We start from the raw sequence: 27,405 nt of genomic DNA on the forward strand, positions 1-27,405 counted from the left end.
AGCTATTAGGAGGGTAAATACCTAGGAGTACCACAGAGGGGAAGGAGGGTGGGTAATCCTGACTGCAGATGCTATCCTGTTCGGACATCTACATTTATGGTAGGTACAAAACTGTACTATGTCCTTCAAGGATGCATCTGCAGTCCTAACAAATGGGTAGAATACCATAGCCAAACTAGGGCAGGAGGAAGAAGAATTATGGTGTAGTTAGGATCCCTTGCAATACAGCAGTGCCAAACCCTGCTCGGGATCTAGAGTATAGAGGTAAGTTGTAATGCTTGGCAAATGTATGCACGGAGGTCCAAGTAGCCGCCTCAATAATGTCCTTGGTAGCCACTCCTCGTAAGAAAGCTGTGGTAGTGGCTGTAGCCCTTGTAGAGTGAGGTCTTATGTTCTGTGGAATTTGCTTTCCATGGTAGGAGTAACAGAATCTTATGCAATTTCCTATCCACTTGGAGATTGTCTGTTTGGAAATTGCTTTTCCTTCCCTTCCTGTTGCATAAGCTACTAAAAGCTGGTCAGTTTTTCTATTGCCCTTGGTTCTGTCCAGGTAGTAGCAACTGTCTATGTACATCCAAGGTATGCAGCAGTCTTTCCCCTGTTCTGTGGATTGGGAAAGAAGGTAGGTAGGTGGATTGCCTGGTTTAGAGACACTCTGGATACCACCTTAGGCATAAATGTAGGATTAGTTCTCATGGACACTATCTTGATGGAAGATTAGGAAGGGTTGTACTGCCATTAAGGCCTGTAGTTCCGAAACCCTTCTTGCTGAAGTAATTGCCAGTAGGAAAGCAGTTTTCCAGGATAGGTGTTGAAGATCTGCTGTTGCTGCTGGTTCAAATGGAGGGAGTGTCAATTTTTCTAGCACAAAGTTAAAGTCCATGCTGGTAATGGTGGTTTCCTAGGAGGTTTTACATTCTTGATTCCTCTGAGGAACTGCCTGAGTAGAGGATGTGAGAAGACAGGGGGATCGAAGCTGTATTCTGCAGAAATAGCTGATGCATGTATCTTGATGGAGGAATAGGACGGGCCTGTATGGAGAAGCTCTGCCAAGTACTCCAGGATGTTAGCAATATCTATCTTTGACACATCTTTTCCTCTTTCAGTACTCCAAATGACAAACCTTTTCCATTTTCCTGCATAGTTCCTTCTTGTTGAAGGTCTGCGGGCCTCAAGGATAATGTCTTTAACCCTTTGGGATAAATCTGGGTTAGTTGCTGTTATGTAATGTTCCAGGCAGTCAGTTGCAGAGTTTTTAGGTTTGGATGCATGATGTTGTAGTCGTTCTGAGTTAACATCAAAGGCATCAGGGGTAGTGTCCACGTTCTCCTCCGGGACATGCTCCTCAGCAATGGATACCAGTGTTGTCTTGGCCAATTTGGAGCTATCAGAATTATCCTTGGACGTTCCTCTTTGATTTTCAGTAGTACATTGTGCATCAAAGGAAGAGGTGGAAATGCATATGCTGTCAGGCCTTTCCAACTGAAGGATAGAGAGTCCACCTTCCATGCAAGTGGGTGGTATGTCCTTGTGCAGAATTTCTTGAGCTGGTGATTGAGTGGGGATGCGAAAAGGTCTATTTGTGGCATTCCCCATTTCTTTGTGATGGCCTTGAAGATGTCCGGGTGTAGCATCCATTCGTGAGCATCCGAGGTAGTTCTGCTTAACATGTCTGCTAGGATGTTTTCTTTTCCCGGTACAAATATTGCCTGTAACTGGATGTTGTAGCTCAGAGCCATATTCCAAAGGTCCAGAGTCATTCTGCACAGGGGGTATGAATGAGTGCCTCCCTGTTTGTTGATGTACCACATGACTGTGGTGTTGTCTGTCCTTATCATTAAATGGCCTTCTTTGAGGAATGGTCTGAAATTCTGGATTGCTAGTTTTACTGCCAGCATTTCTTTTTGATTTATGTGCAGGTGCAGCTGGTCTGGAGTCCATAATCCTTGTATGCATTTGTCCAGCATGTGTGCTCCCCAACCTAGGTCTGAGGCGTCCGTTGTGATGGTTTGGCTTGCTTGAAAGTTGTGGAAGGGCAAGCCTGGGTTTGACTGGCATGCTTGAGCCCACCATAGGAACTCTTGTTTCAGGCATGGGATTAGTGGTATTTCGGTTTCTAAGCTGTGCCTGTGTTGAGACCATAAATTCTTTAGGTACCACTGTAGCTTTCTCATATGCAGTCTGGCATGGGGGACCAGAATTATGCATGATGCCATGAAGCCCAAGGCCTGCAGTACTTTCCTTGCTGTTAATTTGTTCTGCTTTGTTAATGCCAAGAAGTAAAGAGGGAGTTGTTCTTGTTTTTCTGCAGTTAGGAATGCCATCTGTTTTACTGTGTCCAATTCCGCACCCAAGAATGTTCTTGTTTGGGATGGTATCAGTCTTGACTTTTTTAAATTGACTGTGTATCCCAGGGCTTGTAGTAAGCAAATGACTCTCTAAGTCTTTTGTCAGCTTGTTTTTGTTGTCCGCTTGTATCAGGCAGTCGTCCAGGTATGGATAAATTTGGATTCCCTGTAGCCTGCAATGAGCGATTACTGATGCCAGGCATTTTGTGAATACTCTGGGCGGAGTAGATAAGCCAAAGGGCAATGCTGAGAATTGATAATGCTCTGATCCTGCAAGAAATCTGAGGTATCTTCTGCAATTTGGTCGTATGGGGACGTGCAGGTATGCCTCCTTGAGATCTAGAGTTACCAGCCAACACTCCTTGCCCAGCATGGGAAGAAGTTGCTGTAGGGTCAGCATTTTGAATTTTGGGACAATGATGAATGTGTTTAAGGCGGACAGGTCGAGAATAGGTCTCCAAATTTTCTCTTTTCTTGGTACTAGGAAGAGTCTGGAGTAGAATCCTTTGCCCTGTTCTGTTGGTGGTACTCTTTCCACAGCTCTCATCTTTGTTAATTGAGCTATCTGCTTTAGAGCTTCTGTTTTCTGATTTGGAGGTAGGTTTGGCATTCCTCTTTTTACTGGTAAGGTGTGGAAGTGAAACCTGTAGCCTTGGTCTATGGTCTGCAAAACCCACTTGTATTTTGTGATATAGTGCCAATTTTTTGAAAATAAGGCTAACTTTCCGCCTAAGGGTGCTGCTATTTGTTCCCTGGTAGGCGGTGTCAGAGTCAAGTCACTGTGATTGTCCTGTTGCAGTGGCAGTGGTTGTGTCTGTGCCTCGCTGGTTATTGCCTTGCCACTGGCGTCCTCTGTAGGCACCTCCTCTGGATTGATTTCTGCCTCTGGAACGTCTATTCCTGCCTCTCTGAGATTTAGAGGAGTCTGGAAAGGACCAATTTTTGGAAGGCCAGTTCCTGATAAACCTTGGGGGCTGAACCTGTAAGAAATCCTTAACTGTTTGTACATATTTTGCCTTCTCTTCCATTTTTTTCATTACTTGCTGAGCAGGAGAACCAAATAGACTGGCCTTATCCATAGGAGCATCTAACAGCTTTGCTTTAACATGATCCGGCAAGACCTGTTCTTTCAACCATGCATGCCTTCTTATAACTGTGCCAGTCATGGCTGATCTAAATGAAGCCTCCAGTGCATCATAGCCACATTTTAAAGAATGGTTACTAACCTGCTGAATGTTATTCACCATTTCTAAAACATATTTCTTATCTAAGGAGTCATCAGAGGACAGTTTCTTAGTTAACTGATCAAGCATAAACTCTTGGTATTGGATCATATGAAACTGACAGTTCAAAGCTCTAGCTGAGAGAGTAGCAGAGGTGTAAACTTTTTACCCCATCTCTCTAAGGACCTGGATTCCCTTTCAGAAGGGAGAGGGTTTTTGCTGAGGTCGAAGCTACTGCCTTAGGCCCCTGGGAGATAGTCTCAGGATCTGCAAGTGGGGCTTTGTATAGGTGGTGATGAGTGTCCGGTACCCTGTAAAACCTATCTGGTTTGGCAGGGGCTGGAGGTAAAGTATCAGGAGCAGTGCAAACATCATTAAATGCATCATCCACAACAGGCAGAACTGGAGGTATAGCTAAGGGCCTATGTTGGTAAGTGTAGAAAGGTCCTAAGCCTTTTTCTTGAATCTGAGAAATCTTGTCCCTGCCATTGGAATTGCTCTCTCATGGCATGTAAGGTCTCCCAAAGGAAAATTCCTCTGGTGGAGAGGCAGATGGAATAGATTCTTCAGCATCGGAATCTTCATAAGTAGAAAAAGGAGCCTCTGGATGGTCTGTAATGTCTGAGTCATCAGAAGAATCATCTGAGGACACTGGCTCTGGGGGCTCTGCTCTAGGTCTCTTTTCTGGAGGCTGAGAGGCCCTGTCTGGGTGAGATTGGGATCCCCTAATTAAAGAGATGAGATCCTCTGCCAGAGTAAGCATTTGAGAACTGGAACTGGGCCTGTGTGAGGGGGGCTTAACAGGCACTGATTTAGCAGTTTTGGCTGCTTTAGCCATGGCAAAGGCCTTAATGGACATGGCTGCAGGAGGCCTAGCAGCACCACGTGCTGGGGTAGAGACATCCAAAGGGATGGTGTCTGATAATTCTATAGGAATCACATTAGTAGGCAAAACGTCAGAGGCAGATTCAACTAGGGTAGCAGGAGCCTCGGTAGTAGTCATGGATTCGGCTGAAGATTGACCCGTTTGCTCGGTTTCGGCCGAAACCGAGACACTCGCGGTTTGCTTAACCGTGGTTTCGGCCGAAACCGCGGACCGCGAGTGTCTGTCTTTTTCTTTGCGTTTAACAATTTGAGAAGTCGGAGGATCCGACGGCATAATGTACGCAAAATCTGAGCCGAAAAACTGTTCAGCAAACTCCGACCGACGCCTAAGCGTTCGTCGGTTGAAGGAAGCACAGGCTAAACAGGCTGCTACGTCGTGGTCTGGGCCTAAACAAGGTAAGCAGTAAGAGTGGAAATCTTTATGAGGTATTTGTTTCCCACAAGTTAAACAGTTATTTACTTTTTCTGACATCGGCTGAGGCAAGAAAGAGTCCCCAACGGGTACTTAGCTTTTAGAAGTCTTAAGTAGTATTCGGTAGTAGTAATCTCTGGATCTGACCGACCGGCACTTGCGAACAGCTTCTGCTTCGGGCGCCACGCGGCAAGAAAGACTGAGGAAAATGGCGTCGGCTGATGCCTTTATACCCGAAGACCAGCAGAGATGACGTCGGGTGAAGTGCGACACCAGCCGAGGCCAGACCCAGACTTTGGAATCCGGCCGACCGAAGGGCTGCCTGACGACAGGACAACCCATTTGTTAGGACTGCAGATGCATCCTTGAAGGACATCTGGCAATGATTGGCTCCCAGACGGAAGCGCAGATGATCCCTGGATGGTCTGGCCATTTTTATAAGGTGTTACACACCCTGCAGATCTATCGAGCACATCCAATTGTCTTTTTCCCTAAAAAGGGAAGTATCGACTGAAGTGTGACCATCAGAGAGGTCTCTTTTTTGACAGATCTGTTTAGTCTGCCGAGGTCCAAAAAGTACAGTTGTGTACTTACCATAAATATAGATGTTTGAGTGCATTCACTGTTGCAGTCATTACAATTGGGTTATCCTGCTGGCAGGCTACCCGCAGTTGGACTGAATTCTGAAGTCTAGGTCCGGCGTCAGTTGCAGTCGCCTCCTCCCTGACGTCAGTGCGCCAGGGGTATAAAAGATGCAGCCGACGCCATTTTCTTCAGTTTTTCTTGCCCCAGATGTCAGGTGCCCCCAAAAGGGTAGGCTAAAAATGTCAATAAAGCATGCATGCACCAAGGTAAATATTTCCTTCATCTACAAGCAAATACACCACATAGGTTGTATAGAATAGGGAAGTGCAGATAAGTTCCAGCAAAGATAGGGGGGATGGTGGGAGGGTAACCTGGACTGCAACAGTGAATACACTTGAACATCTACATTTATGGTAAGTACACAACTGTACTATGTTCATCGTGTTTCACTGTTGCAGTCATTACAATTGGGTTGAATCCCAAAGCTAAGGTTGGGAGGCTGGAGCTAAATAGGATTAGGAGCGGCTATGAGGCCCTGCAGAACTGCAGTGGCAAAGCCTGCCATGGATTTAGAGTAGAGTGGTAAGTGACAGTGTTTTGAAAAAGTGTGCACTGAACTCCAGGTTGCAGCCTCTAAAATGTCTTTGGTTGGTACGCCTCTGAGGAAGGCTGCTGAAGTGGTTGCTGCTCTGGCTGAATGTGGCCCAATGCCCTTAGGCACTGATTTGCCATGTTGTGAATAGCAGAAACGAATGCAGTGGCCTATCCACTTTGAAATAGTCTGCTTTGAGATGGCCTTTCCTTGTGATCCTGCAGCATATGCCACTAGTAATTGCTCAGTCTTTCTGAAGGCTTTGGTTCTGTCCAAGTAGAAGCGCAGCTGTCTGTGTATGTCCAAAGAATGCAGAAGTCTCTCACCCTTATTCTGTGGGTTTGGGTAAAAGGTAGGCAAATGAATAGTTTGGTTAAGGGCCACACTGGACACTACTTTAGGCATAAATGTCGGGTTTGTCCTCAGAGAAACCCTATCTGCATGGAAAATGATAAAAGGTTCCACAGCCATGAGTGCCTGTAGCTCAGACTCATCTTGCAGAGGTTATTGCTAGGAGCAGAGCTGTTTTCCATGATAAAAATTTTATACCAGCTGTAGCGGCTGGCTCAAAAGGAGGCAGGGTGAGTTTTTCCAAGACATAATTGAGGTCCCATGCAGGTATTAGTGATCTCCTTGGAGGCCTTAATTTTTTGGCTCCTCTGAGGTACTGCCTTAATAAAGGATGAGAAAAAATAGGTGGCTCTGTATTGTAATGAGCTGAAATGGCAAAGGCATGAATCTTAATTGATGAAAAGGATACGCCTTTGTCCAGCATCTCAGTTAAATATTGCAAAATCTGAGGAATATTCGTGTCAATCCCTTGTGCCTGGTTCCAAGCACAGAATCTCTTCCATTTTTCGGCATAAGATTTTCTGGTACTAGGCCTCCTGGCCTCCAAAATAACACCCATCACCGCTTTAGAGAGAGGTGTGTTTTGAATGACTACATTATCTGCCATGCTGCCAGATTTAAGGTCTTGAGTTGGCTGTGCAGGATCCGATTGTTGTGTTGGGACAGTAAGTGAGGAATTTGAGGTAATGTCCAGGCTGGGTATTGAGACAAGTTCCTTAGGATTGGGTACCAGTGCTGGCGGGGCCAGTCTGGGGAAATAAATATAATTTTTGGCTTCTCTTGTCTGACTTTTAGGAGTACCTTTGAGAGGAGAGGCAGTGGAGGAAAGGCATATACTGTTAAGTTTTTCCAGCTGAAAGACAGAGCATCCACTTTCCATGCTTGCTTGTGATAAGTCCTTGTGCAGAATCTCTGCAGTTGGTAGTTGTGAGAGGAGGCAAACAGATCTATGTCCGGGCATCCCCAAATTCTTGTTATGCTGAAGACTTGCAGATCCAATTTCCACTCGTGGTGATCCATGAGGTTTCTGCTTGTTCGTCTGCCAGAGTATTTATCTTTCCTGGCAGGAATTGTGCCTGCAGATGTACTTGGTAAGCCAATGCTGTGTCCCACAAAGTCATGGCTAGTCTGCATAGGGGGTAGGAATGAGTGCCTCTCTGCTTATGTACCACATGACTGTAGTATTGTCCATCTTAATCAGTAGTTGTCCCGGATGAAGTAGATCCTTGAAGGCTGTCAGGGCATTCTGAACAGCTAGCATCTCTTTTTGGTTGATATGTAGATGCATTTGGCTTGTGGACCAAGTGCCCCGAATACATCTTCCTGCCATGTGGACCCCCCCAGGCATAATCTGATGCATCTGTTAAAATCTGCCTGGCTGTGGGTAAAGCGAATGGCTGACCCTTGTTGTGGTGACAGGCCTTTGCCCACCATTGAAACTCCTGTTGCAGGCAGGGAAGGAGGGTAATTATTGTTTCCAGGCTGTGGCAATGTTGAGTCCAAACAATTTTTAGATACCATTGAAGTTTCCTCATATGCAGTCTTGCATATGTAATTAGCAGAATGCAGGATGCCATGAAGCCCAAAGCCTGCAGAAGTTTTCTTGCAGATAACTGGGTCTTTGTTGCCAACATTTTGAAATAAGTAGTCAAGTTGCCTTTGTTTGTCTGGCGTGAGATAAGCCATCTGGGCAGTTGTATTTAAGCTTGCACCCAGGAATATTATCTCTTGAGAGGGTACTAGTTTTGATTTATTTTCGTTTACTGTGTACCCTAGGCATTTTAGTAATCTTTTTACAAATGCCAGATGCTGCAGTAGAATGTCCTTGTTCTCTACTTGAATAAGGCAGTCGTCCAAGTAAGGATATATTTGTATTCCTCTGTCTGCAAAATGCTATTACAGGAGCCAGGCATTTTGTGAAGACGCTAGGCGCAGTAGATAAGTCAAAGAGCAGTGCAGAGAATTGGTAATGCATTGAGCCAGCTATGAGTCTGAGGCATCTTCTGCATGATTGTCTGATTGGGACATGCAGGTATGCCTCTTTTAGGTCTAAAGTCACAAGCCAAGCCTTCTTGCCCAGCATGGGCAGAAGCTGCCGCAGAGTCAACATTTTGAATCTTGCAATATCCAGATATGTGTTTAGAATAGATAGGTCCAGTATTTGTCTCCAGGCTTTGTCCTTTCTGGGCACAAAGAACAGTCTTGAGTAAAATCCTTGTCCCTGCTCTTGCTGTGGTACTTGCTGAATGGCCCTTTGCCCTTGGCAGGGTGTGAAAGTGAAACCTGTAGCCTTGTGACACTATATCCAAGACCCATTTGTCCTGGGTTATTACGTGCCAATTTTGAGAAAAGAAGTGCTAGTTTAAGGTGCTGCCAGAAGATAAGTGCTTGGCGCAGGCAGGGGGAAGTCATTGGGACTGTTTCCTGTATGGCTGTGATTTGTCTTCTCCACTTTTGGAGGTAGAAGTACCCCATTGTTTAGACCTGTATGAGCCCTGGGGCTGGGATCTGCCTCTAGGGCGCCTGCATATGCCTCTTTGTGGTCTGTCTGACACTGGAAAGGACCAATTCTTTGCCTGCTAAATCTTGGAGGCTGTACCTGTAAGAAATCCTTGACTGTTTGCATAGATTTAGCTTTGTCCTCCATTTTCTTCAACACCTCTTCTGCTTTAACACCAAACAAGGTATCATGCTGTAATGGAGCATCTAATAATTTTGCTTTAACATGATCAGGCAGATTCTGTTCCTTTAACCAAGCATGCCTCCTAATGACAGAACCCGTAACAGCGGCCCTGCAGGAGGCGTACAGAGAATCAAAGCCACATTGCAAAGTATGCTTTCCCACTTGTTCAGTTGCATGCAATAAATCCTGCATTTCTTTGTTTTCTGCACATTCAGAATTTATCAACATTCTCTGTTTAAGCAGTGACATAATATATTGCTGATATTTAAGCATATGAAACTGACAATTTAAAGCCCTTATAGGCAAGGTAGCAGAAGTGTAAATCTTTTTTCCCCATCTGTCAAGTGCCCTAGAATCCCTGTCAGAGGGGGTAGGGTTTTTTTGCAGTGGAAGCCTTAACCCCTTTGGGACCCTGAGAGATGGTTTCTGGGTCAGCAGCAGGGTTCTTAAAAAGACATTTATGTGAATCAGGAACCCTGTAGTATATCTGGCTTAACAGGAGCTGGAGGTAAAGAGTCAGGAGTCAGACTGGACTCTGAAAATACATCTACAATGTCTAACACAGGTGGAATAGCAAGGGGGCTGTGCTGAGGTAGTAAAAGGAAGTCTGAGCCTTTTTTTAGATTCTGTATAATCTTGGCTCTCCCAGTGGAAATGCTCACTCATGGTATGCAGTTTCCCCAAAAGAATAATCCTCAGGAGGAGAGGCTGAAGGGATAGATTCTTCAGCATCAGAATCCTTATAGGGAGGAAGAGAGTATTCTTGACCAGAAGAGGAATCAGAAGAAATGGAAACCTGATCTGAAGATTCATATTCTGTCTCTTGCCTAGGCCTCTTATCAGGAGGGGGATGGGAACCCCTGATCAAAGTAATTAGGTCTTCGGCCATTTTGAGCATCTGTTTTTTAGCCATGGAGGCCTGCCCATGAGGCTGTTGTACTTGTTTCTTTGTCTTTAGAGGTGCTTTAGTCTTTGCCTTTGAAGCTGAAGTTGTTTTAACATACAACTGTGTAGGCCTGAATACACCCTCAGAAGCCGATGCCTGCTTAGCGGCTCTGGACCCATCTGAGGGAATAGCAGAGTGTCCAATACCTTGAGTTTCCAGCGGTCTAGTCGGCTCCAGGTGGGAGTCGGAAGCGGCCTGCGGCTCTAAAGTAGTGGGCGTCAGGGGCTGCGAAAGTTCCTCACTGAGAACCGAATGGCTTAGAAGCCTCGAGGTCAGTTTTGGACCTCAGATGCCTGTCCTTTTCTTTGCGTTTCATTTGAATTGCGGTAGTCGGATGGCTATCCGACGACATCGTGTAATTAAATCTTCTGCCAAAATATTGAAATGCAAAATCGTACCGACGCTTAATAGTGCGTTGGTTAAATTAGCACAAAACCGACAATTAGCAACGTCGTGATCAGGGCCTAGTCAAGGAATACAGTAAGAATGGAAGTCCTTATGAGGTATTTGCTTCCCACAAAAAATACAATTATTAACTTTTTCTGACATCGGTCTGGAACAAGAAAAAAGTTTCCGCAATGGGGTACTTAGCTTTTAATGAAGACTTTGGATCTGAAATTCGAACACGTAGATCTCAATCTCAGGAGTCGGCAGACTGGCACTTGTGAACTGCTTTTGCCTCGGGCACCGCGCGGCAACAAAGACTGGAAAAAGTGGTGTCGGTTGCATCTTTTATACCCCCTGGCGCTCTGACGTCAGGGAAGAGGCGACAGCAACAGACGCCGGACCTAGACTTTGGAATTCTGACCGACTGAGGGTAGCCTGCCAGCAGGATAACCCAAGAGTAATGAATGCAGCAGTGAAACACGATCATCATATGCAGCAGACACCATTACATCAGTTTTTCTTGCCCCAGATGTCAGGAGCCCCCACAATAGGAAGCAATTATATGGTATGGTACACCCCCATCAAAAAGCAAATACACCAGAAAAAATAAATATACCAAACAAGAAGGAAGATAGAGCCAAGAGAAGTCAGGGGGCTGGAGGGAGGGTAACCAGGACTGCAACAGTGAATACACTAACATCTACATTTATGGTAAGTGTACACAACTGTACTATGTTCTTCGTGTTTCACTGTTGCAGTCATCACATCTGGGTTGACTTATAATTTTCATCTGAGGTGTTCTACAGTCTGTATGCAAATAACTTGAAATTGGATAAACTGATTACATGTTATAGGACAGGGCGCACTGGAGAATATTATACTGACAAATACATCAAAAATGAAGTATACGAGATTTGGGAGACTAATTTAAATGTGGATAATACAGCACACACTGATTGAAACTGCAGACTCGCATAAGAACCTGGGTATACCCAGCTTTGTGTTTTTCTAATCATACCAACCAACCGGTTAATGATAGTTATAGAACTACAGGTTTAAAAGACTTAAGTCTAAGAAACAAAATCATTGTTCCATTACACCCAAACCCGAAAACAAGCATGAGTAAACTGGAAAGAGTACACCAGAAATGTACTAAGGGCATCCATGGATGTGAAAATTTAAATTATGACTAAAATATTTGAACTTGTACAGTACCTCATATTTAAGAGGAGACCTTATTCGGGTATTTACGGCATTTAGAAAACTACCTCTGGGAATGATTGGGGTTCTCAAAAAGGAGTAGAGAATCACTACACAAGCTATACAGAAGATTCTACAGGAATGAGAAGTGTACTAGTTGGTTTTCAGAGAGCAGCTGATGCATAGAATACACTATCAAATTACATTAAAGTAAGCACTAGTTCAGATATTTAAGAACAGCCTGGACACTTATCACGGGAACAACTGTTTTGGTATATTGGCATGCTGGAAGGACATTAATGCCCATGCTTGAAATATTTATATGCATATATTTCTCACCTTTCTAATTTTTGACCTAGACAAGACATCAAGAACATCAAAAAAAGTGCACACCACAGTGTCAAAGGGAGATGGCATCCACTTCCAAGCCTATCTGGAAAACAACTGGTTACTTAAAAGTGGTCTCTTTGGTACAACCCATCTGTTAAGTCTAAGAGTGTGCACCTGTCCAGCATCCACCCATGTAGATCTGCTGACGTCTGGCTTAAGTGGTCTGTTGTGGGGTTCTCCTGGGTTGTACATAGTCTTTAGGGGAAGACTGCACTACAGGCCCTGCTCCCAAGCCTGTACAGCTGGTAAGTGGGCCCTCCCCTTTGTCACTATGTAAAACATATCAGTTATGACAGGCAGGATCCTAGGGCTTCAGATTGTCCTGAAGGTTTGGAAAGCCTGAGTTAATCACCACAATCTCACGTGTATGTGCAGTTTTGCTTGCTTGGGATTCTAGGTAGTGCTGTCAAAATGCCTTTTAATTGAGACAAGTGTCCTCACTAGCTGTATTAAAACATACAGAACAGGAAAGATGTGACCTCTTATTTCAGTTCCATTTCATCTACAGAACCAGAGGAATCAGTTTCTCGAAGGGAACCCTTCCCTCTTCTCTTGAAAGGGGAGGGGGCCCCAGATACAGAAACCTATTCTGAATACGACTGCCAGCTACAGAAAAACTTAAAAAAAAAACTCCAAGTAATTTTACCCAAAACTGAATGGGAGTCTAGCTGTCAATGGGGGATAGACTCACCCAAAACCAGCTACCTGTGTGTAAAGAAGCTTCTTGAAGGTTGGACACCCTCAGATTACTAAGTGCCATCGCTCTTATCAGCAACTATAGCACATCACTTTCACCTTGTTTGATGAGAGAGTTCTGAAGTAGACATTATAGAGAGCAAGTCCTTGTCTTCAGTCTGATCGTAGATGTGAAAGGCCATTTGTATGATTGCCTCCGAGGGAAAGATGTAAGACGTCTTGGTGTTAGCAGACATAACTGCAAAGGGGCTAAGGCTAATGAAAGTACAGTTGTGTACACTTACTATAAATGTAGATGTTAGAGTGTATTCACTGTTGCAGTCATTACATTTGGGTAATCTGCTGGCAGGTTGCCCTCAGTCAGCCTGATTAAAGTCTTGAGTCCTGCGTCGGTTGCTGTCCCTTCTTCCATGACATCAGGTAGTCAGGGGTATAAAACATGCAGCTGATGCCATTACATCAGTTTTTATTGCCCCAGATGTCAGGTGCCCCCTAATGGGGAGCAAATAAACACAAAGGTATACCTCCAACCAAAACAAATACACCAAAAAGGCTTTTAAGAATAATAAAGGAAAGGAGAGGTATAGTCAGAAAAAACTAGGGGGCTGGAGGGAGGGTATCGAGGACTGCAACAGTGAATACACTAACATCTACATTTATGGTAAGTGTACACAACTGTACTATGTTCTTCGTGTTTCACTGTTGCAGTCATCACATTTGGGTAGATTCCTAAAGCTATGGTTGGGAGGAGGAGTTTATACAGCATTAGGGCCAGCTCTAAGGCCCTGCAAGACAGCAGTGGCAAAGCCAGCTCTGGATTTAGAGAAAATTGGTAAATGATGGTTCTTGGTGAAAGTATGTACAGAACTCCATGTAGCAGCTTCTAGGATATCCCTGGTAGGAACTCCTCTGAGAAAGGCTGCAGAAGTAGATGTAGCCCTGGTGGAGTGACATCTGATCCCCTGGGGGATAGGTTTTCTATGGTGCTTATAGTAGAAATGAATGCAATGGCTTTATCCATTTCAAAATGGTTTGTTTTGAAATAGCCTTCCCCTCTGCCCCTGCAGCAAATATTATCAGCAATTGCTCAGATTTTCTTCGAGATTTAGTCCTGTCCAGGTAGAATCTTAGTTGTTGGTGCACATCCAAGGAATGCAGAATCCATTCCTCTGTTCAGTGGATTGGGGAAGAAAGTTGGCAAATGAATGGACTGATTAAGAGCCACACTGGAAACCACCTTGAGCATGAAGGATGGACTGGCCTTGAGAGATGCCCTGTCCGCATGAAAGATGATGAAAGGATCCACTGCCATAAGGGCCTGTAGAGTTCAGATATCCTTCTAGCTGAAGTGATTGCTAAAAGGAAGGTTGTTTTCCAAGAAATAAATTTTAAGTCTGCAGTAGCAGCTGGGTCGAAAAGAGGTAGAGGTAGCTTCTCCAAAACAAAGTTAAGGTCCCAGGCAGGGGTAGGAGTTCTCCTGGGTGGTCTCAAGTTTTTTGCCCCTCTGAGATACTGCCTGAGCAGAGGATGAGAGAAGAGGTTTGGGTTCTGTGTTATAGTGAGCTGAAATAGCTGAGGCGTGGATTTTAATGAAGGAAAGAGACAGGCTCTTCTGAAGCATCTCAGTTAAGTATTGCAAAATCGGAGGTAAATTTGGTGCTGCTGTGCTCATCCCTAAAGATTGGTTCCAGGCACAGAATCTTTTCCATTTGTCAGCATAAGATTTTCTAGTACTAGGTCTCCTCGCCTCCAAGATGACATCCATCACAAGTTTGCTGAGGGATAAGGGTGAATTTAAGTGATTAGCCAGGCTGCAAGGTTCAATGCTGGAAGCGGAGGATGCAGAATTTGTTTCTCCTGCTGAGACAGCAAGGAAGGGGTCTGAAGGCAGGTGCCATGGAGATATTTGCAACATTGCACAGGAGGGGGTACCAGTGTTGGGGCGGCCAGTGTGGAGCAATCAAAATTATCCTTGGTTTGTCTTGTTTGACTTTTAGTAGAACTTTGGAGAGCAGAGGCAGAGGGGTAAAGGCGTAGACTGATAGGTTTTTCCAGCTGAAGGACAGAGCATCCACTTTCCAGGCTTGTTTGTCGGGGTTCCTTGTGCAAAACTTGTCCAACTAGTAGTTCTGTGGGGAGGCAAATAAATTTATGTCTGGGCTCCTGCATTCGCTTGTCAACATGTTGAAAATCCACGGTTCCAGTTTCCACTCGTGTGGGTCCATGAGGTTTCTGCTTAGTCCGTCTGCCAGTGTATTCAATTTTACTGGCAGAAATTGAGCTTGTAGATGCACTTGGTAGCTCAAGGCTGTGTTCCACAATGCCATGGCTAGTCTGCAGAGGGGGTAGGAATGTGTACCCCCCTGCTTATTTATGTATCACATAACCATGGTGGTGTCCATCTTTACCATTACTTGTCCTGGAAGAATGTAGTCCTTGAAGGCTGTCAGAGCATTCTGTACAGCTAACATTTCTTTTTGATTGATATGTAGGTGCATTTGATTTGGGTTCCATTTGCCCTGAATGCACTTCCCTGCCAGGTGAGCCCCCCATGCATAGTCTGATGCATCTGTAGTTAGGGTTTGGGCTGCAGGGGGTAGTGTGAAGGGTAGTCCCTTGTTTTGGTGACAGGCTTCTGCCCACCACAGGAACTTTAGGCATAGGCACGGTATGATAGGAATCATTGTTTCAAGGCTGCGACAATGTTGACTCCATAGACTTTTTAGATACCACTGTAGTTCCCTTGTATGCAGTCTTGCATATGGAATTAAAAGAATTCAGGAGGCCATGAACCCCAAGGCTTGCAGTATTTGTCTTGCAGATAAGCAGGGATTTTGTGGCCACTTGTTTGAAGTAAGCTACCAAATGAATTTGCTTCTCTGGCGTGAGGAAAGCCATCTGGGCAGTTGTATTCAAGCTTGCACCCAGGAATGTAATCTGTTGACAGTGTAGCATTTGTGATTTCTTTTCGTTTCTGGTGTACCCCAGACAAGTTAGGACCCTTTTTACAAATGCCAGATAATTTAGAAGTATGTCCTGGTTTTCTGCCTGAATTAGACAACCGTCCAGGTATGGGTATATTTGAGTATTTCTTTGCCTGCAAAATGCAAAAACTGGAGCCAGGCACTTTGTGAATACCCTGGGTGCAGTAGACAAGCCAAAGGGCAGTGCAGAGAACGGATAATGCAAGTAGCCTGCTTTGAAGAATAGGTGTCTTCTGCAAGATTCCCTGACTGGGATGTGCAGGTATACTTCTTTTAAATCCAGAGTTGCCAACCAGGCGTCTTCGCCTAGCATAGGAAGTAACTGGTGAAGAGTCAGCATCTTGAATTTTGGAATCTCCAGAAAGATGTTCAGAGTACACTGGTCCAGGATTGGACAGCATGATTTGTCTTTCTGGGTACCAGGAAAAGTCTGGAGTAATAACCTTGTCCCTTTTCCTCTTCTGGTACCAGTTGAATAGCCCCCATGCTTAAGAGGGAAAGTACTTGTTTTAGAGCCTCTGCCCACTGATTTGGGGGCAGGTCTGGCCACCCGTTTGATGCTGGCAACGTGTGGAAATGAAATCTGTATCCCTGGGACACTATACGTAAAACCCATTTGTCCTGGGTTATGAGTTCCCAGTTCTTTGCATGAAGAGCAATCTTTCCCCCCAAAGGGGCTGTCAGAAGATAAGTGCTTGGTACTTTTAAAAGTCACTGAAACAGTTTACCATGGGGGCGGGGGGTGTCTTGTTATTTCCAGATTTGGAAGAGGAGGCCCCCACTGTTTCTGAGAGTCCCCTGGGACTGAAAAGTACAGTTGTGTACCTACCATAAATGTAGATGTTAGAGTGTGTATTCACTGTTGCAGTCATTACACTTGGGTTATCCTGCTGGCAGGGGACCAGCAGTCGGCCAGAGTTCCAAAGTCTAGGTCCGGCGTCGGTTGCTGTCGCTTCTTCCCTGACGTCAGTGCGCCAGGGGTATAAAAGATGCAACAGACGCCATTTTCTTCCGTTTTTCTTGCCCCAGATGTCAGGTGCCCCCAAAAAGGAAAGGCTGGAAAAAAATATGTCCAAAAACATGCATGTACCAAAATAACAGTTCCTTCATCTACAAGCAAATACATCACATAGGTTGTAGAGAGTTGAGAAGTACAAAAAGGACCCAGCAATGAGAAAGGGGTGGGTGGGTAACCTGGACTGCAACAGTGAATACACTCGAACATCTACATTTATGGTAGGTACACAACTGTACTATGTTCGTTTTTCACTGTTGCAGTCATTACACTTGGGTTGAATCCCAAAGCTGAGGTTGGGTGGCTGGGCCTAAATAGGATTAGGAGAGGCTACCTGGCCCCGCAGAACTGCAGTGGCAAAGCCTGCTCTGGATTTAGAGTAGAGAGGTAAGTGGCAGTGCTTAGTGAAAGTGTGCACTGGACTCCAGGTTGCAGCTTCTAAAATGTCTTTGGTTGGTACTCCTCTGAGAAAGGCTGCTGAAGTGGCTGCTGCTCTGCTAGAATGTGGCCTTATGCCCTTAGGCACTGATTTGCCATGTTGTGCATAGGAGAAGCGAATGCAGTGTCCTATCCATTTTGAAATTGGATGCTTTGAGATAGGCTTTCCTTGTGATCCTGCAGCATAAGCTACAAACAGTTGCTCAGTTTTTCTGAAAGCTTTTTTGTAAAAGTAGAATCGTAGCTGTGTGTATATCCAAGGTGTGCAGAAGTCTCTCCCCTTTATTCTGGGGATTTGGATAGAAAGTTGGCAACTGAATGGTTTGGTTAAAAGCCACACGGGAAACCACCTTTGGCATAAATGTTGGGTTTGTCCTTAGAGAGACCCTGTCCTGATGAAAAATGAAAGGTTCCACTGCCATTAATGCCTGTAACTCTGAGACTCTTCTTGCTGAAGTTATTGCTAGGAGCAGAGCAGTTTTCCATAAGAATTTTATATCAGCTGTGTTGGCTGGCTCAAAAGGAGGCAGTGTGAGCTTTTCTAATACAAAACTGAGGCCCAAGTAGGTATTGGTGCTCTCCTTGGGGGTCTTATGTTTCTTGCTCCTCTGAGGTACTGCCTTAGCAGTGGATGTGAAAAAATAGGAGGTTCTGTACTGTAATGAGCTGAAATGGCAGAGGCATGGATTTTAATAGATGAAAAGGATAGGCCTTTGTCCAGCATCTCCGTTAGGTATTGTAAAATCTGAGGTATATTTGGAACAAGCAGTTCGGAGTCCTTGTGCCTGGTTCCAAGCACAGAATCTCTTCCATTTTTCTGCATAAGATTTCCTAGTGCTGGGCCTCCTGGCTTCTAAAATGACATCCATAACAGCTTTAGAGAGAGGTATGGTCCGAGTAGCTAAATTATCTGCCATGCAGCCAGATTTAAGGTTCTGAGTTGACTGTGTAGAATCTGATTGTTTTGTTGAGTCAGAAGATGAGGAATTTGAAGTAAAGGCCAGGCTGGGCCTCGAGACAAGCTCTTTAGGATGGTTTGGTACCAGTGCTGGAGTGGCCAGTCTGGGGCAATCAGGATCATTTTTGGCTTCTTGTCTGACTTTTAGGAGTACCTTGGGAAGAAGAGGCAGTGGAGGGAAGGCATAAACTGTCAGGGTTTTCCAGCTGAATGAAAGAGCATCCACTTTCCATGCTTGTGAGTGATAAGTTCTTGTGCAAAATTTCTGCATTTGGCAGTTGTGAGGGGAGGCAAAAAGATCTATGTCCGGGCGTCCCCATTTCCTTGTTATCATGCTGAAGACCTGTGGATTTAGTTTCCATTTGTGCGGATCCATGATATTTCTGCTTAGTTCGTCTGCCAGTGTATTTTTCTTTCCAGGCAGGAATTGTGTCTGCAGATGTACTTGATAGGTCAGTGCTGTGCTCAACAGAGTCATGGCTTGCCTGCAGAGGGGGTAGGAATGTGTGCCCCCTTGCTTGTTTATGTACCACATAACTGTGGTGTTGTCAGTCTTTAGTAATAGTTGTCCTGGATGTAGTAGATCCTTGAAGGCGGTCAGGGCATTCTGTACAGCTAGCATCTCTTTTTGATTGATGTGAAGATGCATTTGTTCCTTGGGCCACGTGCCCTAATACATTTTCCTGCCATATGTGCCCCCCAGGCATAACCCGATGCAGCCATTGTCTGCCTGGCAGTTGGGTAAGGTGAAGGGCTGTCCCTTGTTGTGGTGACAGGCCCTGGACCACCATCGAAACTCCTGTTGTAGACAGGGAATTATAGTCACTATTGTTTCCAGGCTGTGGCAATGCTGAGTCCAAACACTTTTCAGATACCATTGTTATTTCCTCATAGAATGCAGGAAGCCATGAAGCCCAGGGCCTGCAGAATTTTTCTTGCAGGGAGCTGGGTCTTTGTTGCCATCATTTGAAAGTAATGAGTCAGTTTGCCTTTGTCTGGCGTGAGACAAGCCATCTGGGCAGTTGTATTTAAGCTTGCACCCAGGAATATTATCTCTCGAGGGCAGTAGTTTTGATTTCTGTTAGTTTACTGTGTACCCCTAGGCAAATTAGTAATCTTTTTACAAACGCCAGATGCTTTAGTAGAATGTCCTTGCTCTCTACTTGAATAAGGCAGTCATCCAAGTAGGCTGTGGCAATGCTGAGTCCAAACACTTTTCAGATACCATTGAAGTTTCCTCATAGAATGCAGGAAGCCATGAAGCCCAGGGCCTGCAGAATTTTTCTTGCAGGGAGCTGGGTCTTTATTGCCATCATTTGAAAGTAATGAGTCAGTTGCCTTGGTCTGGCGCGAGATAAGCCATCTGGGCAGTTGTATTTAAGCTTGCACCCAGGAATATTATCTCGAGAGGGCAGTAGTTTTGATTTCTTTTAGTTTACTGTGTACCCTAGGCAAATTAGTAATCTTTTTACAAATGCCAGATGCTTTAGTAGAATGTCCTTGCTCTCTGCTTGAATAAGGCAGTCATCCAAGTAGGGATATATCTGAATTCCTTTTTGTCTGCAAAATGCAATTACTGGTGCCAGGCATTTTGTGAAGACCCTGGGAGCAGTAGATAAGCCAAAGGGCAGTGCAGAGAATTGGTAATGCATTGAGCCAGCTATGAATCTGAGGTATCTTCTGCAAGACTGTCTGATTGGGACATGCAGGTATGCTTCTTTGAGTTCCAAAGTAACTAGCCAAGCCTTCTTGTCCAGCATGGGTAGAAGTTGCTGCAGTGTTAACATTTTGAATTTTGGAACATCCAGGAAAGTATTTAGGATTGACAAGTCCAGCATTGGTCTCCAGGCTTTGTCCTTTGAGAACCAGGAAGAGTCTCGAGTAAAATCCTTGTCCCTGTTCTTGTTGTGGTACTCTTTGAATAGCTCCCATGTCCATGAGAGCAGCAATTTAATTTTGTGCCTCTGCCCATTGGTTTTGTGGCAGGTCCGGCATACCTTTTGATTTTGGAAGAGTATGAAAGTGGAACCTGTAACCCTGAGAAACTATATTCAGTACCCATTTGTCCTGGGTGATTATGTGCCAATTTTGTGCAAAAAGTGCTAGCTTTCCCCCTAGGGGTGCTGCCAAAATGTAAGTGCTTGGCTTTTGTAGAGGAAAGTCATTGGGACTGTTTCCTATAAGGTTGTGATTCGTCTTCTCCTCCTTTGGGGGCAGAAGCACCCCATTGTTTAGGTCTGTAGGAGCCTTGTGGCTGAGATCCGCCTCTTGGGCGTCTGTACCTGCCTCTTTGTGGCCTGTCTGACACCTGAAAGGACCAATTTTTAGAAGGCCAGTTTCTACTAAACCTAGGTGGTTGAACCTTTAAGAAATCCTTTACTGTCTGCATAGATTTTGCTTTATCCTCCATTTTAACACCTCTTCTGCCTTAACACCAAACGAAATATCATGCTGTAATGGAGCATCCAATAATTTTACTTTAACATGTTAAGGTAAACTTTGTTCTTTCAACCAAGCATGCCTTCGAATGACAGAGCCTGTAACTGCGGCTCTGCAAGAAGCCTCTAATGAATCAAAACCACATTGCAGAGTATTGCTTTCCCACTTGTTCAGCTGCATGCAATAATTCCTGCATTTCCTTATTGTCAGGATTCTCTGAATTTGTAAGCATTTTCTGTTTTAACAAAGACATGAGGTACTGTTGATATTTAAGCATGTGAAACTGGCAGTTTAAAGCCCTTACAGCTAAAGTAGCAGAAGTGTAAACTTTTTTCCCCCATCTATCCAGAGCTCCAGAATCCCTATCAGAGGGAACAGGGTTTTTTTGCAGTGGAAGCCTTAACCCCTTTGGGACCCTGAGAAACTGTTTTAGGGTCAGAAGCAGGGTTTTTCTAAAGACATTTATGAGAGTCAGGGACCCTGTAATACCTGTCTGGCTTGGCTGGTGCAGGGGGTAAAGAATCAGGAGACAGACTGGATTCAGGGAAAACATCATCAACTATATCAAGCACAGGTGGGATAGCCAGGGGCCTGTGTTGAGGCAGTAAAAGAAAATCTCTGAGCCTTTTCTTGGATTCTGAATAATCCTGGCTCTCCTAGTGGAAATGTTCCCTCATGGTGTGCAGTTTCCCCAAAAGCGTAATCCTCGGGTGGAGAAGCTGAAGGTACAGATTCTTCAGCATCAGAGTCCTCACAGGGAGGAAGAGAATAGCCCTAATCTGAAGAGGAATCAGAGGAAATAGAAACCTGGTCAGTGTCTTGCCTAGGCCTTTTATCAGGAGGGGGATGGTAACCCCTGATCAAAGTAATTAAGTCTTTGGCCATTTTGAGCATCTGTTTCTTTGGCATGGTTGACTGTCCAGGAGAATGCTGTACTTGTTTCTTTGTCTTTAATGGTGTCTGACTGTACTTTGGCTGCTGCAGAGGATTTAATAGTAAGCTGTGATGGTCTGAAAACACCCTCAGAAGCCGATGCCTGCTCAGCGGCTCTGGACCCATCTGAGGGAATATTTTCCGTAGGCCCAATGCCTTGAGTATCCAGAGGCCTAGTTGTCTCCACGTGGGAGTCTGATACAGCCTGTGGCTCTGAGGTAGCAGGTGTCAGGGGCTGCGAAAGCACCTCACTGAGAACCGGCGACTGGCCTAGAAGAGGCTTAATCGGTTTTGGACCTCTGATGCCGGTCCTTTTCCTTGTCTTTGCGTTTTTTATGAATTCTGGTCGGTTGTTCCGACGGCATTATATAATTAAACCTTCGGCCAAAGTAATGAAATGCAAAATCAAACCGACGTTTAATAGTGCGTTTGTTGAATCTAGCACAAAACCGACAACTAGTAACGTCGTGGTCAGGGCCTAGGCAAGGAATACAGTAAGAAAAGTCCTTATGAGGTATTTGCTTCCCACAAGAAATACAATTAACTTTTACTGACATCGGTCTGGAGCAAGAAAAAGTTTCCCCAATGGGGTACTTAGCTTTATTGAAGAATTCGGTCTCAGGAGTCGGCCGACCGGCACTTGCAAACTGCTTCTGCTTCGGGCACAGCGCGGCAAGTAAGACTGAGGAAAATGACATCGGTTGCATCTTTTATACTCCTGGCGCACTGACGTCAGAGAAGAAGCGACAGCATCAGAGGCCGGACCTAGACTTTGGAACTCGGGCCGACTGCGGGTCGCCTGCCAGCAGGATAACCAAGTGTAATGACTGCAACAGTGAAACACGAACATCCTGGGGTTTTTGCTGTGCCTGGCTTTGGCCTGAGAAGACCTGGAAGGGACTGGAAAGGATCAGTTCTTAGTAGGCCAGTGCCTACTAAATCTAGTAGGTTGCACTTGCAAAAAATATTTAACAGTTTGCATAGATTTAGCTTCATCTTCCATCTTAAGAACTTCTTCATCCTTGCTGCCAAACAGGCGGTCCTGATTTAAAGGAGCAAACAATTTAGCTGTAACATGATCAGGCAAAGATTGTTCCTTAAGCTAAGCATGCCTTCTAAGCACAGACCCAGTAACAGCAGCCCTGCAAGAAGCCTGTAAAGAATCAAACCCACATTGCAAAGTATGCTTTCCAACTTGTTCAGCAGAATGCATTAAGTCCTGTAAATCTTTACTTTCCAGATAGTCAGGAATCAACATCATTTTCTGTTTAAGCAGTCCAATAACATGTTGCTGATATTTTAACATATGAAATTAGGAGTTTAAAGCTCTGATTGCCAAGGTTGCAGATGTATAAACCTTTTTACCCCATCTATCCAGCGCCCTGGAGTCTATCAGAAGGGGTAAGATTTTTGAGCAGTAGAAACCTTAATGCCCTTGGGCCCCTGAGAAATAGTCTCTGGATCTGCAGCAGGATTTTTGAAAAGGAACTTGTGGGACTCAGGAACCCTGTAGAATCTGTGAGGTTTACTAGTAGCAGGAGGCAGTGAATCAAGGGCCAAACTGGATTTCAAGAAAACATCAGCAATGTCTAGTACAGGAGGTATAGCCAAAGGCCTATGCTGAGGTAGAAGGAAATCCCTAAGCCTCTTTTTTGAATCAGAAAATTCCTGGCTTTCCAAGTGAAAATGCTCCCTTTAAGTATGTAAAGTTTCCCCAATACAAGTCCTCCACAGGGGAAGCAGAGGGAATGGAATCCTCTGCATCATAATCCTCATAAGTAGGCATGGACAAAATCCAGGTTACCAGAAGAGTCAGAAGAAAGAATCCTGATCAGAGGATTCATAAGCAAGCTCAGCCCTAGGCCTCAGAGTGTGTGTGGGGGGGGGGGGGGTGTTTCACTACCCCTTATTAGAGTTATTGGATCTCTAGCCATTTTTATAACTTGTTTTTTAGGCATAGGGGACTGAGCGTCAATTTTTTTAAACATGGATCGAGATTTAGGCCTTAGTAATGAAGGTGTCGTTTTAATATGCAAGTCTGTGGGCCTGAAAACACCCTCAGAAGCTGGCGCATGCACAGTGGCTCCGGACCCATCCGTGGTACAGACATCCGCGGGTTCCACAGTTGAAGTATCTCGTGGCATACCGGACTCCGAATGGGTCTCAGCAGAGGCCTACAAATTAGAAGTAGTGGGTATCAGGGGCTGCGAAGGCACCTCACAGTACCGGCGAACTGCTGACCGTCTTAGGAGAAGCGTCGTCGGCAGTTTTGGACCTGGATGGCCTATGTCTTTATCTTTGCGTTTTTTCGGAATCCCGGTAGTCGGATGTCTAATCGACATTTCTGGATAATTAAACAGAGAACCGAAATAATGAGAGGCAAAAATATAACGACTGATAGTGCGCGGATTAAATAAAGCACAAAACCGACAGTAAGGTACGTCGTGGTCAGGATCTAGGCAAGAAATACAGTACGAATGAAAATCTTTGAGGTAAGTAATGCAATTAACAACTTTTACTGACATCGGAAAGGAGGAAAAAAATTTTCCCCAATGGTGTACTTAGCTTTAAGTTGAAGACTTCGATTCTGAAACTCAAACAAAAATTAAAGGAGTCGGCCGACTGGCACTTGCGAACTGTTTCTGGTTCGGGCACAGGACGGCAAGAAAGTCTGATGTAATGGCGTCGGCTGCATGTTTTACACCCCTGACACCATGGAAGAAGGGACAGCAACCGACGCAGGACCCAAGACTTTGTTAATCAGGCCGACTGAGGGCAACCTGCCAGCAGATTACCCAAATGTAATGACTGCAACAGTGAAACACGAAGAACATCTGCCTCCACTGAGCTGGCACCCTCAGACTAAAGGTCTTCTGCTGGACATGAAAGTCCCAGGGTTTCCTCTTCCTCCTCCCTGGGGTTGCACCTACTTTTAGGAAAGACATCCATACTGTTGCTGCAAGTCCCCACAGAAGAAATTACTAAAGGCATGAATCTGTTCAGCCAGGAAAGCTTCTTGCCTTCCCTTTCAATGAGAAGAGACTGAAATTAGTCAGAACTTATCAGTGCGCTCCTGTCCAGTTAAATTCAATAAAATGTTTTTCAAGTGAAAAACCTAACACCACAGTTAGCCATGTCATGCTCTGAAGTAAGGGAGATGACACCTTGAATATGGAAGTCTTTAAGCATAACTCCGTGGTTACTGGCACATCTGGCAACATTCTCAGGAGCAGATATACACCACAACTCTTGAGTATGGAAATCCAATCTTAGACATTTGCTAGATACAAATATAGGCTCAAAGCAACATCCACGAATAGGAAAGGAAAATAAATAAAGTCCCCTGTGGGCATTTGTCTCTTGACACCCATATGTTTTAGGCATGGACCAATGCCAGACTGTGATGCACTCCTAAAGCAAATACTTAAGCAGCAAGAAAGAACAGAATATAGACAGGGTAGAAATCACCTGTATACCAGACACAGGAAGAGGTGTGACAAGTCATCATGATGTGTCAGCTCTGATAGTCAGGCTGGACACTGCTGTCAATGACAGTGACCCTTAAGTTATGACTGCAACACTGACCTATGAAAATGAGAAGTTAAAGAAAAAAATACAATTAATGAACTAATACAGAGCTCCCATACAGCTGTGGTACACTATATGTCAATTTCCACATGCCTGCTTTCCTCCATGTTAAAAGGATTAGACATACACATTTGATAAATATAATACCACAATGATATATTCCACAAACTTCACAAGCACAAACCTTAATCTGGTCTGGCAGCTCTGCAAAACCATGCCAAGACTCCTCTAACAGTATATTTGATAAGCAAGCTTATATAAAGTAACAGTTTGGGTTCTACTAGGACTGTAACTTACCTGCTTATTCTGTGAAGCAAGAAAATTGTCCTTTTACTTTCAATTGTAATATCTCGACTTAGTTTTACTAGTCGCTCATATTTATCATGTCTCTGATCTAGTTCTCGTTGAAAACCTGAGTGAAAAATAGCATGAGATTAACAATTTTCAACTTCAGAATGCACTGAAATTATCCTTTAAATTTTTATTTTTTTACAGATGAATCCAATAAACGGTACTGCAGTGTTTTGCTTCATATGATTTTGCTAATGCTTCAAATACTCATTACTCCAAACTTCATTAATCATGCAATGGCTATTGGCTGTACACGAAAGAGGTTCCACCTCCAAAACACACAGCTTTTTAGTGAATGATCACACTAATAGTGAGCAGTAATTAGCAGAACTCTAATTGCCATGCATAGTTTGGTTATCAGGAGTAGCACCCAAGTATAACAGCAGTAATTCAAGAAAAGGCAGCAGTCTACACGGAAAGACAAAGAATAACAACAAGCAGACATGTACTCTACAAGAAAAAGTCAAACAGCAAACACTTCCAAAATATCCTGAAAAGAATCTCAGATGGCACAATCTTTCTAAAATAACTAGGCCAGAATATGAAGATGAAAGACAAATACATCACACAAGACGAAATGACTTAAAAATGAACATGGATGGATGAAAGTTCGCTACAAGAAGCACGGAAATTTAAGTGGTGAGAAGAATTCAAGAGTACAAAAGAGAAAGTTAAAAATATAGGCAAAATAAAATACAGAAAAAACATATCTACACAATCCAACCCTGCCAGTAGCACATTTTCTAACTCTGAATGCCCTCAGAGCAGACATCTTGGTCTGCGATTTTCTTGGAAACCTAATTTTTTGCCAATAATGCATTGTGAGGCTAGAGCTGATGAACTAGATGCCCTTTTCCTGTCAAATCACAAATATATTCACTTAGTAGTAGTAAGAAATACTGGGAAATTTGAGAATCTCTGTCATTAACTGTTTGCCGAGTCCTGTTTTCATCATATGCACCACCTGCAGAAAGTGCATGCACAATAGCAGAGTCACAGTCTTTCTAAAAAGTGGAATTTTGTGAGTTCTAAGTCCTGTCTTCCTTCCTTCCCACAGTTAGCCAGAGTATCTCATTTCATGGCTTCCAAAGCTAAGCTAACTAGTCAAATGATGAAGTACTTCTTGTTTTACTATCACACTGAAAAAGTAGTTTAGAAGTCCAGGGACAGAAAGAATGCAAGTGTAACTGAAGTATGACTCCAGTTGGGGTGAAACAGCAAAAAGTAAAAATGAACAACTTACTATAAGAAGTTATGTACTCACCATAACGTTCGATGTATGTAGTCCATCTCGCCTTACATTCTTACCTGTGGGTTCGGAGCCGAACCTCGGCTCCGCGACTCGGCCATACTCTAGCTCGAAGTCTTCAACTGGCTTGTGGCTAAGAGATATCCCATCATGCAACAGGTCTATTCCCCAAATCTTGTTTGCTACAAGCTCTCACACATACACACTAAGAACAACCCAACAGAAGGGACTACTGACACCTAGAGACAATACCTCCAGGTCCTCCAGGAGGAGGGAGGGTTAGTAAGAATGTAAGGTGAGATGGACTACATACATCGAACATTATGGTGAATACATAACTTCTTGATGTTATGTAGTCCAATCTCGCCTTCATTCTTACCAGTGGGACAGCATCCCTAGCACCTTAATCTTGGGTGGCTCAGTGAAAAATACTCTTGAGCACCGTGGAACCAGAGGAAGATCTGCTTCTAGAGACCAGATCTAACTTGTGACTAATAAAGGTATGAAGCGAAGCCCATGTTGCTGCAGCACAAATATCATCCATAGACATCCTAGCCTGAAACGCAGTTGAAGTAGCCACAGATAGTGTAGAATGAGCCTTTAAAGAGCAATTTGCCATTGGAAGCATAAATAAATGAGATGCAACCGGAGATCCAGCGAGACAAGGTTACCTTAGAAACCGGAACCCCAAGTCTAGTGTCTGAAAACGAGAAACATTTGATCCGATTTCCTGAAATCTTTTGTCTTATGTA

The 27,405-nt window shown here is 44.3% G+C and overlaps 1 protein-coding gene across 3 annotated transcripts in view; it reads right to left on the bottom strand.

The window, feature by feature from the left end:
* The window catches only part of TSNAX (translin associated factor X), an 849,466-nt gene that overhangs the window by 254,682 nt on the left and 567,379 nt on the right, over positions 1-27,405 (bottom strand). For all 3 annotated transcript variants that reach the window (XM_044077052.1, XM_044077042.1, XM_044077035.1), the window contains one exon: positions 25,351-25,465. In XM_044077052.1, coding sequence (XP_043932987.1) covers positions 25,351-25,465 — 115 coding nt within the window. The remainder of the gene's footprint in view (positions 1-25,350; positions 25,466-27,405) is intronic.

The sequence above is a fragment of the Protopterus annectens genome, chromosome 1.part1, assembly GCF_019279795.1.
Source record: "Protopterus annectens isolate FY-2018-M chromosome 1.part1, PAN1.0, whole genome shotgun sequence".
Taxonomy (NCBI): domain Eukaryota; kingdom Metazoa; phylum Chordata; order Ceratodontiformes; family Protopteridae; genus Protopterus; species Protopterus annectens.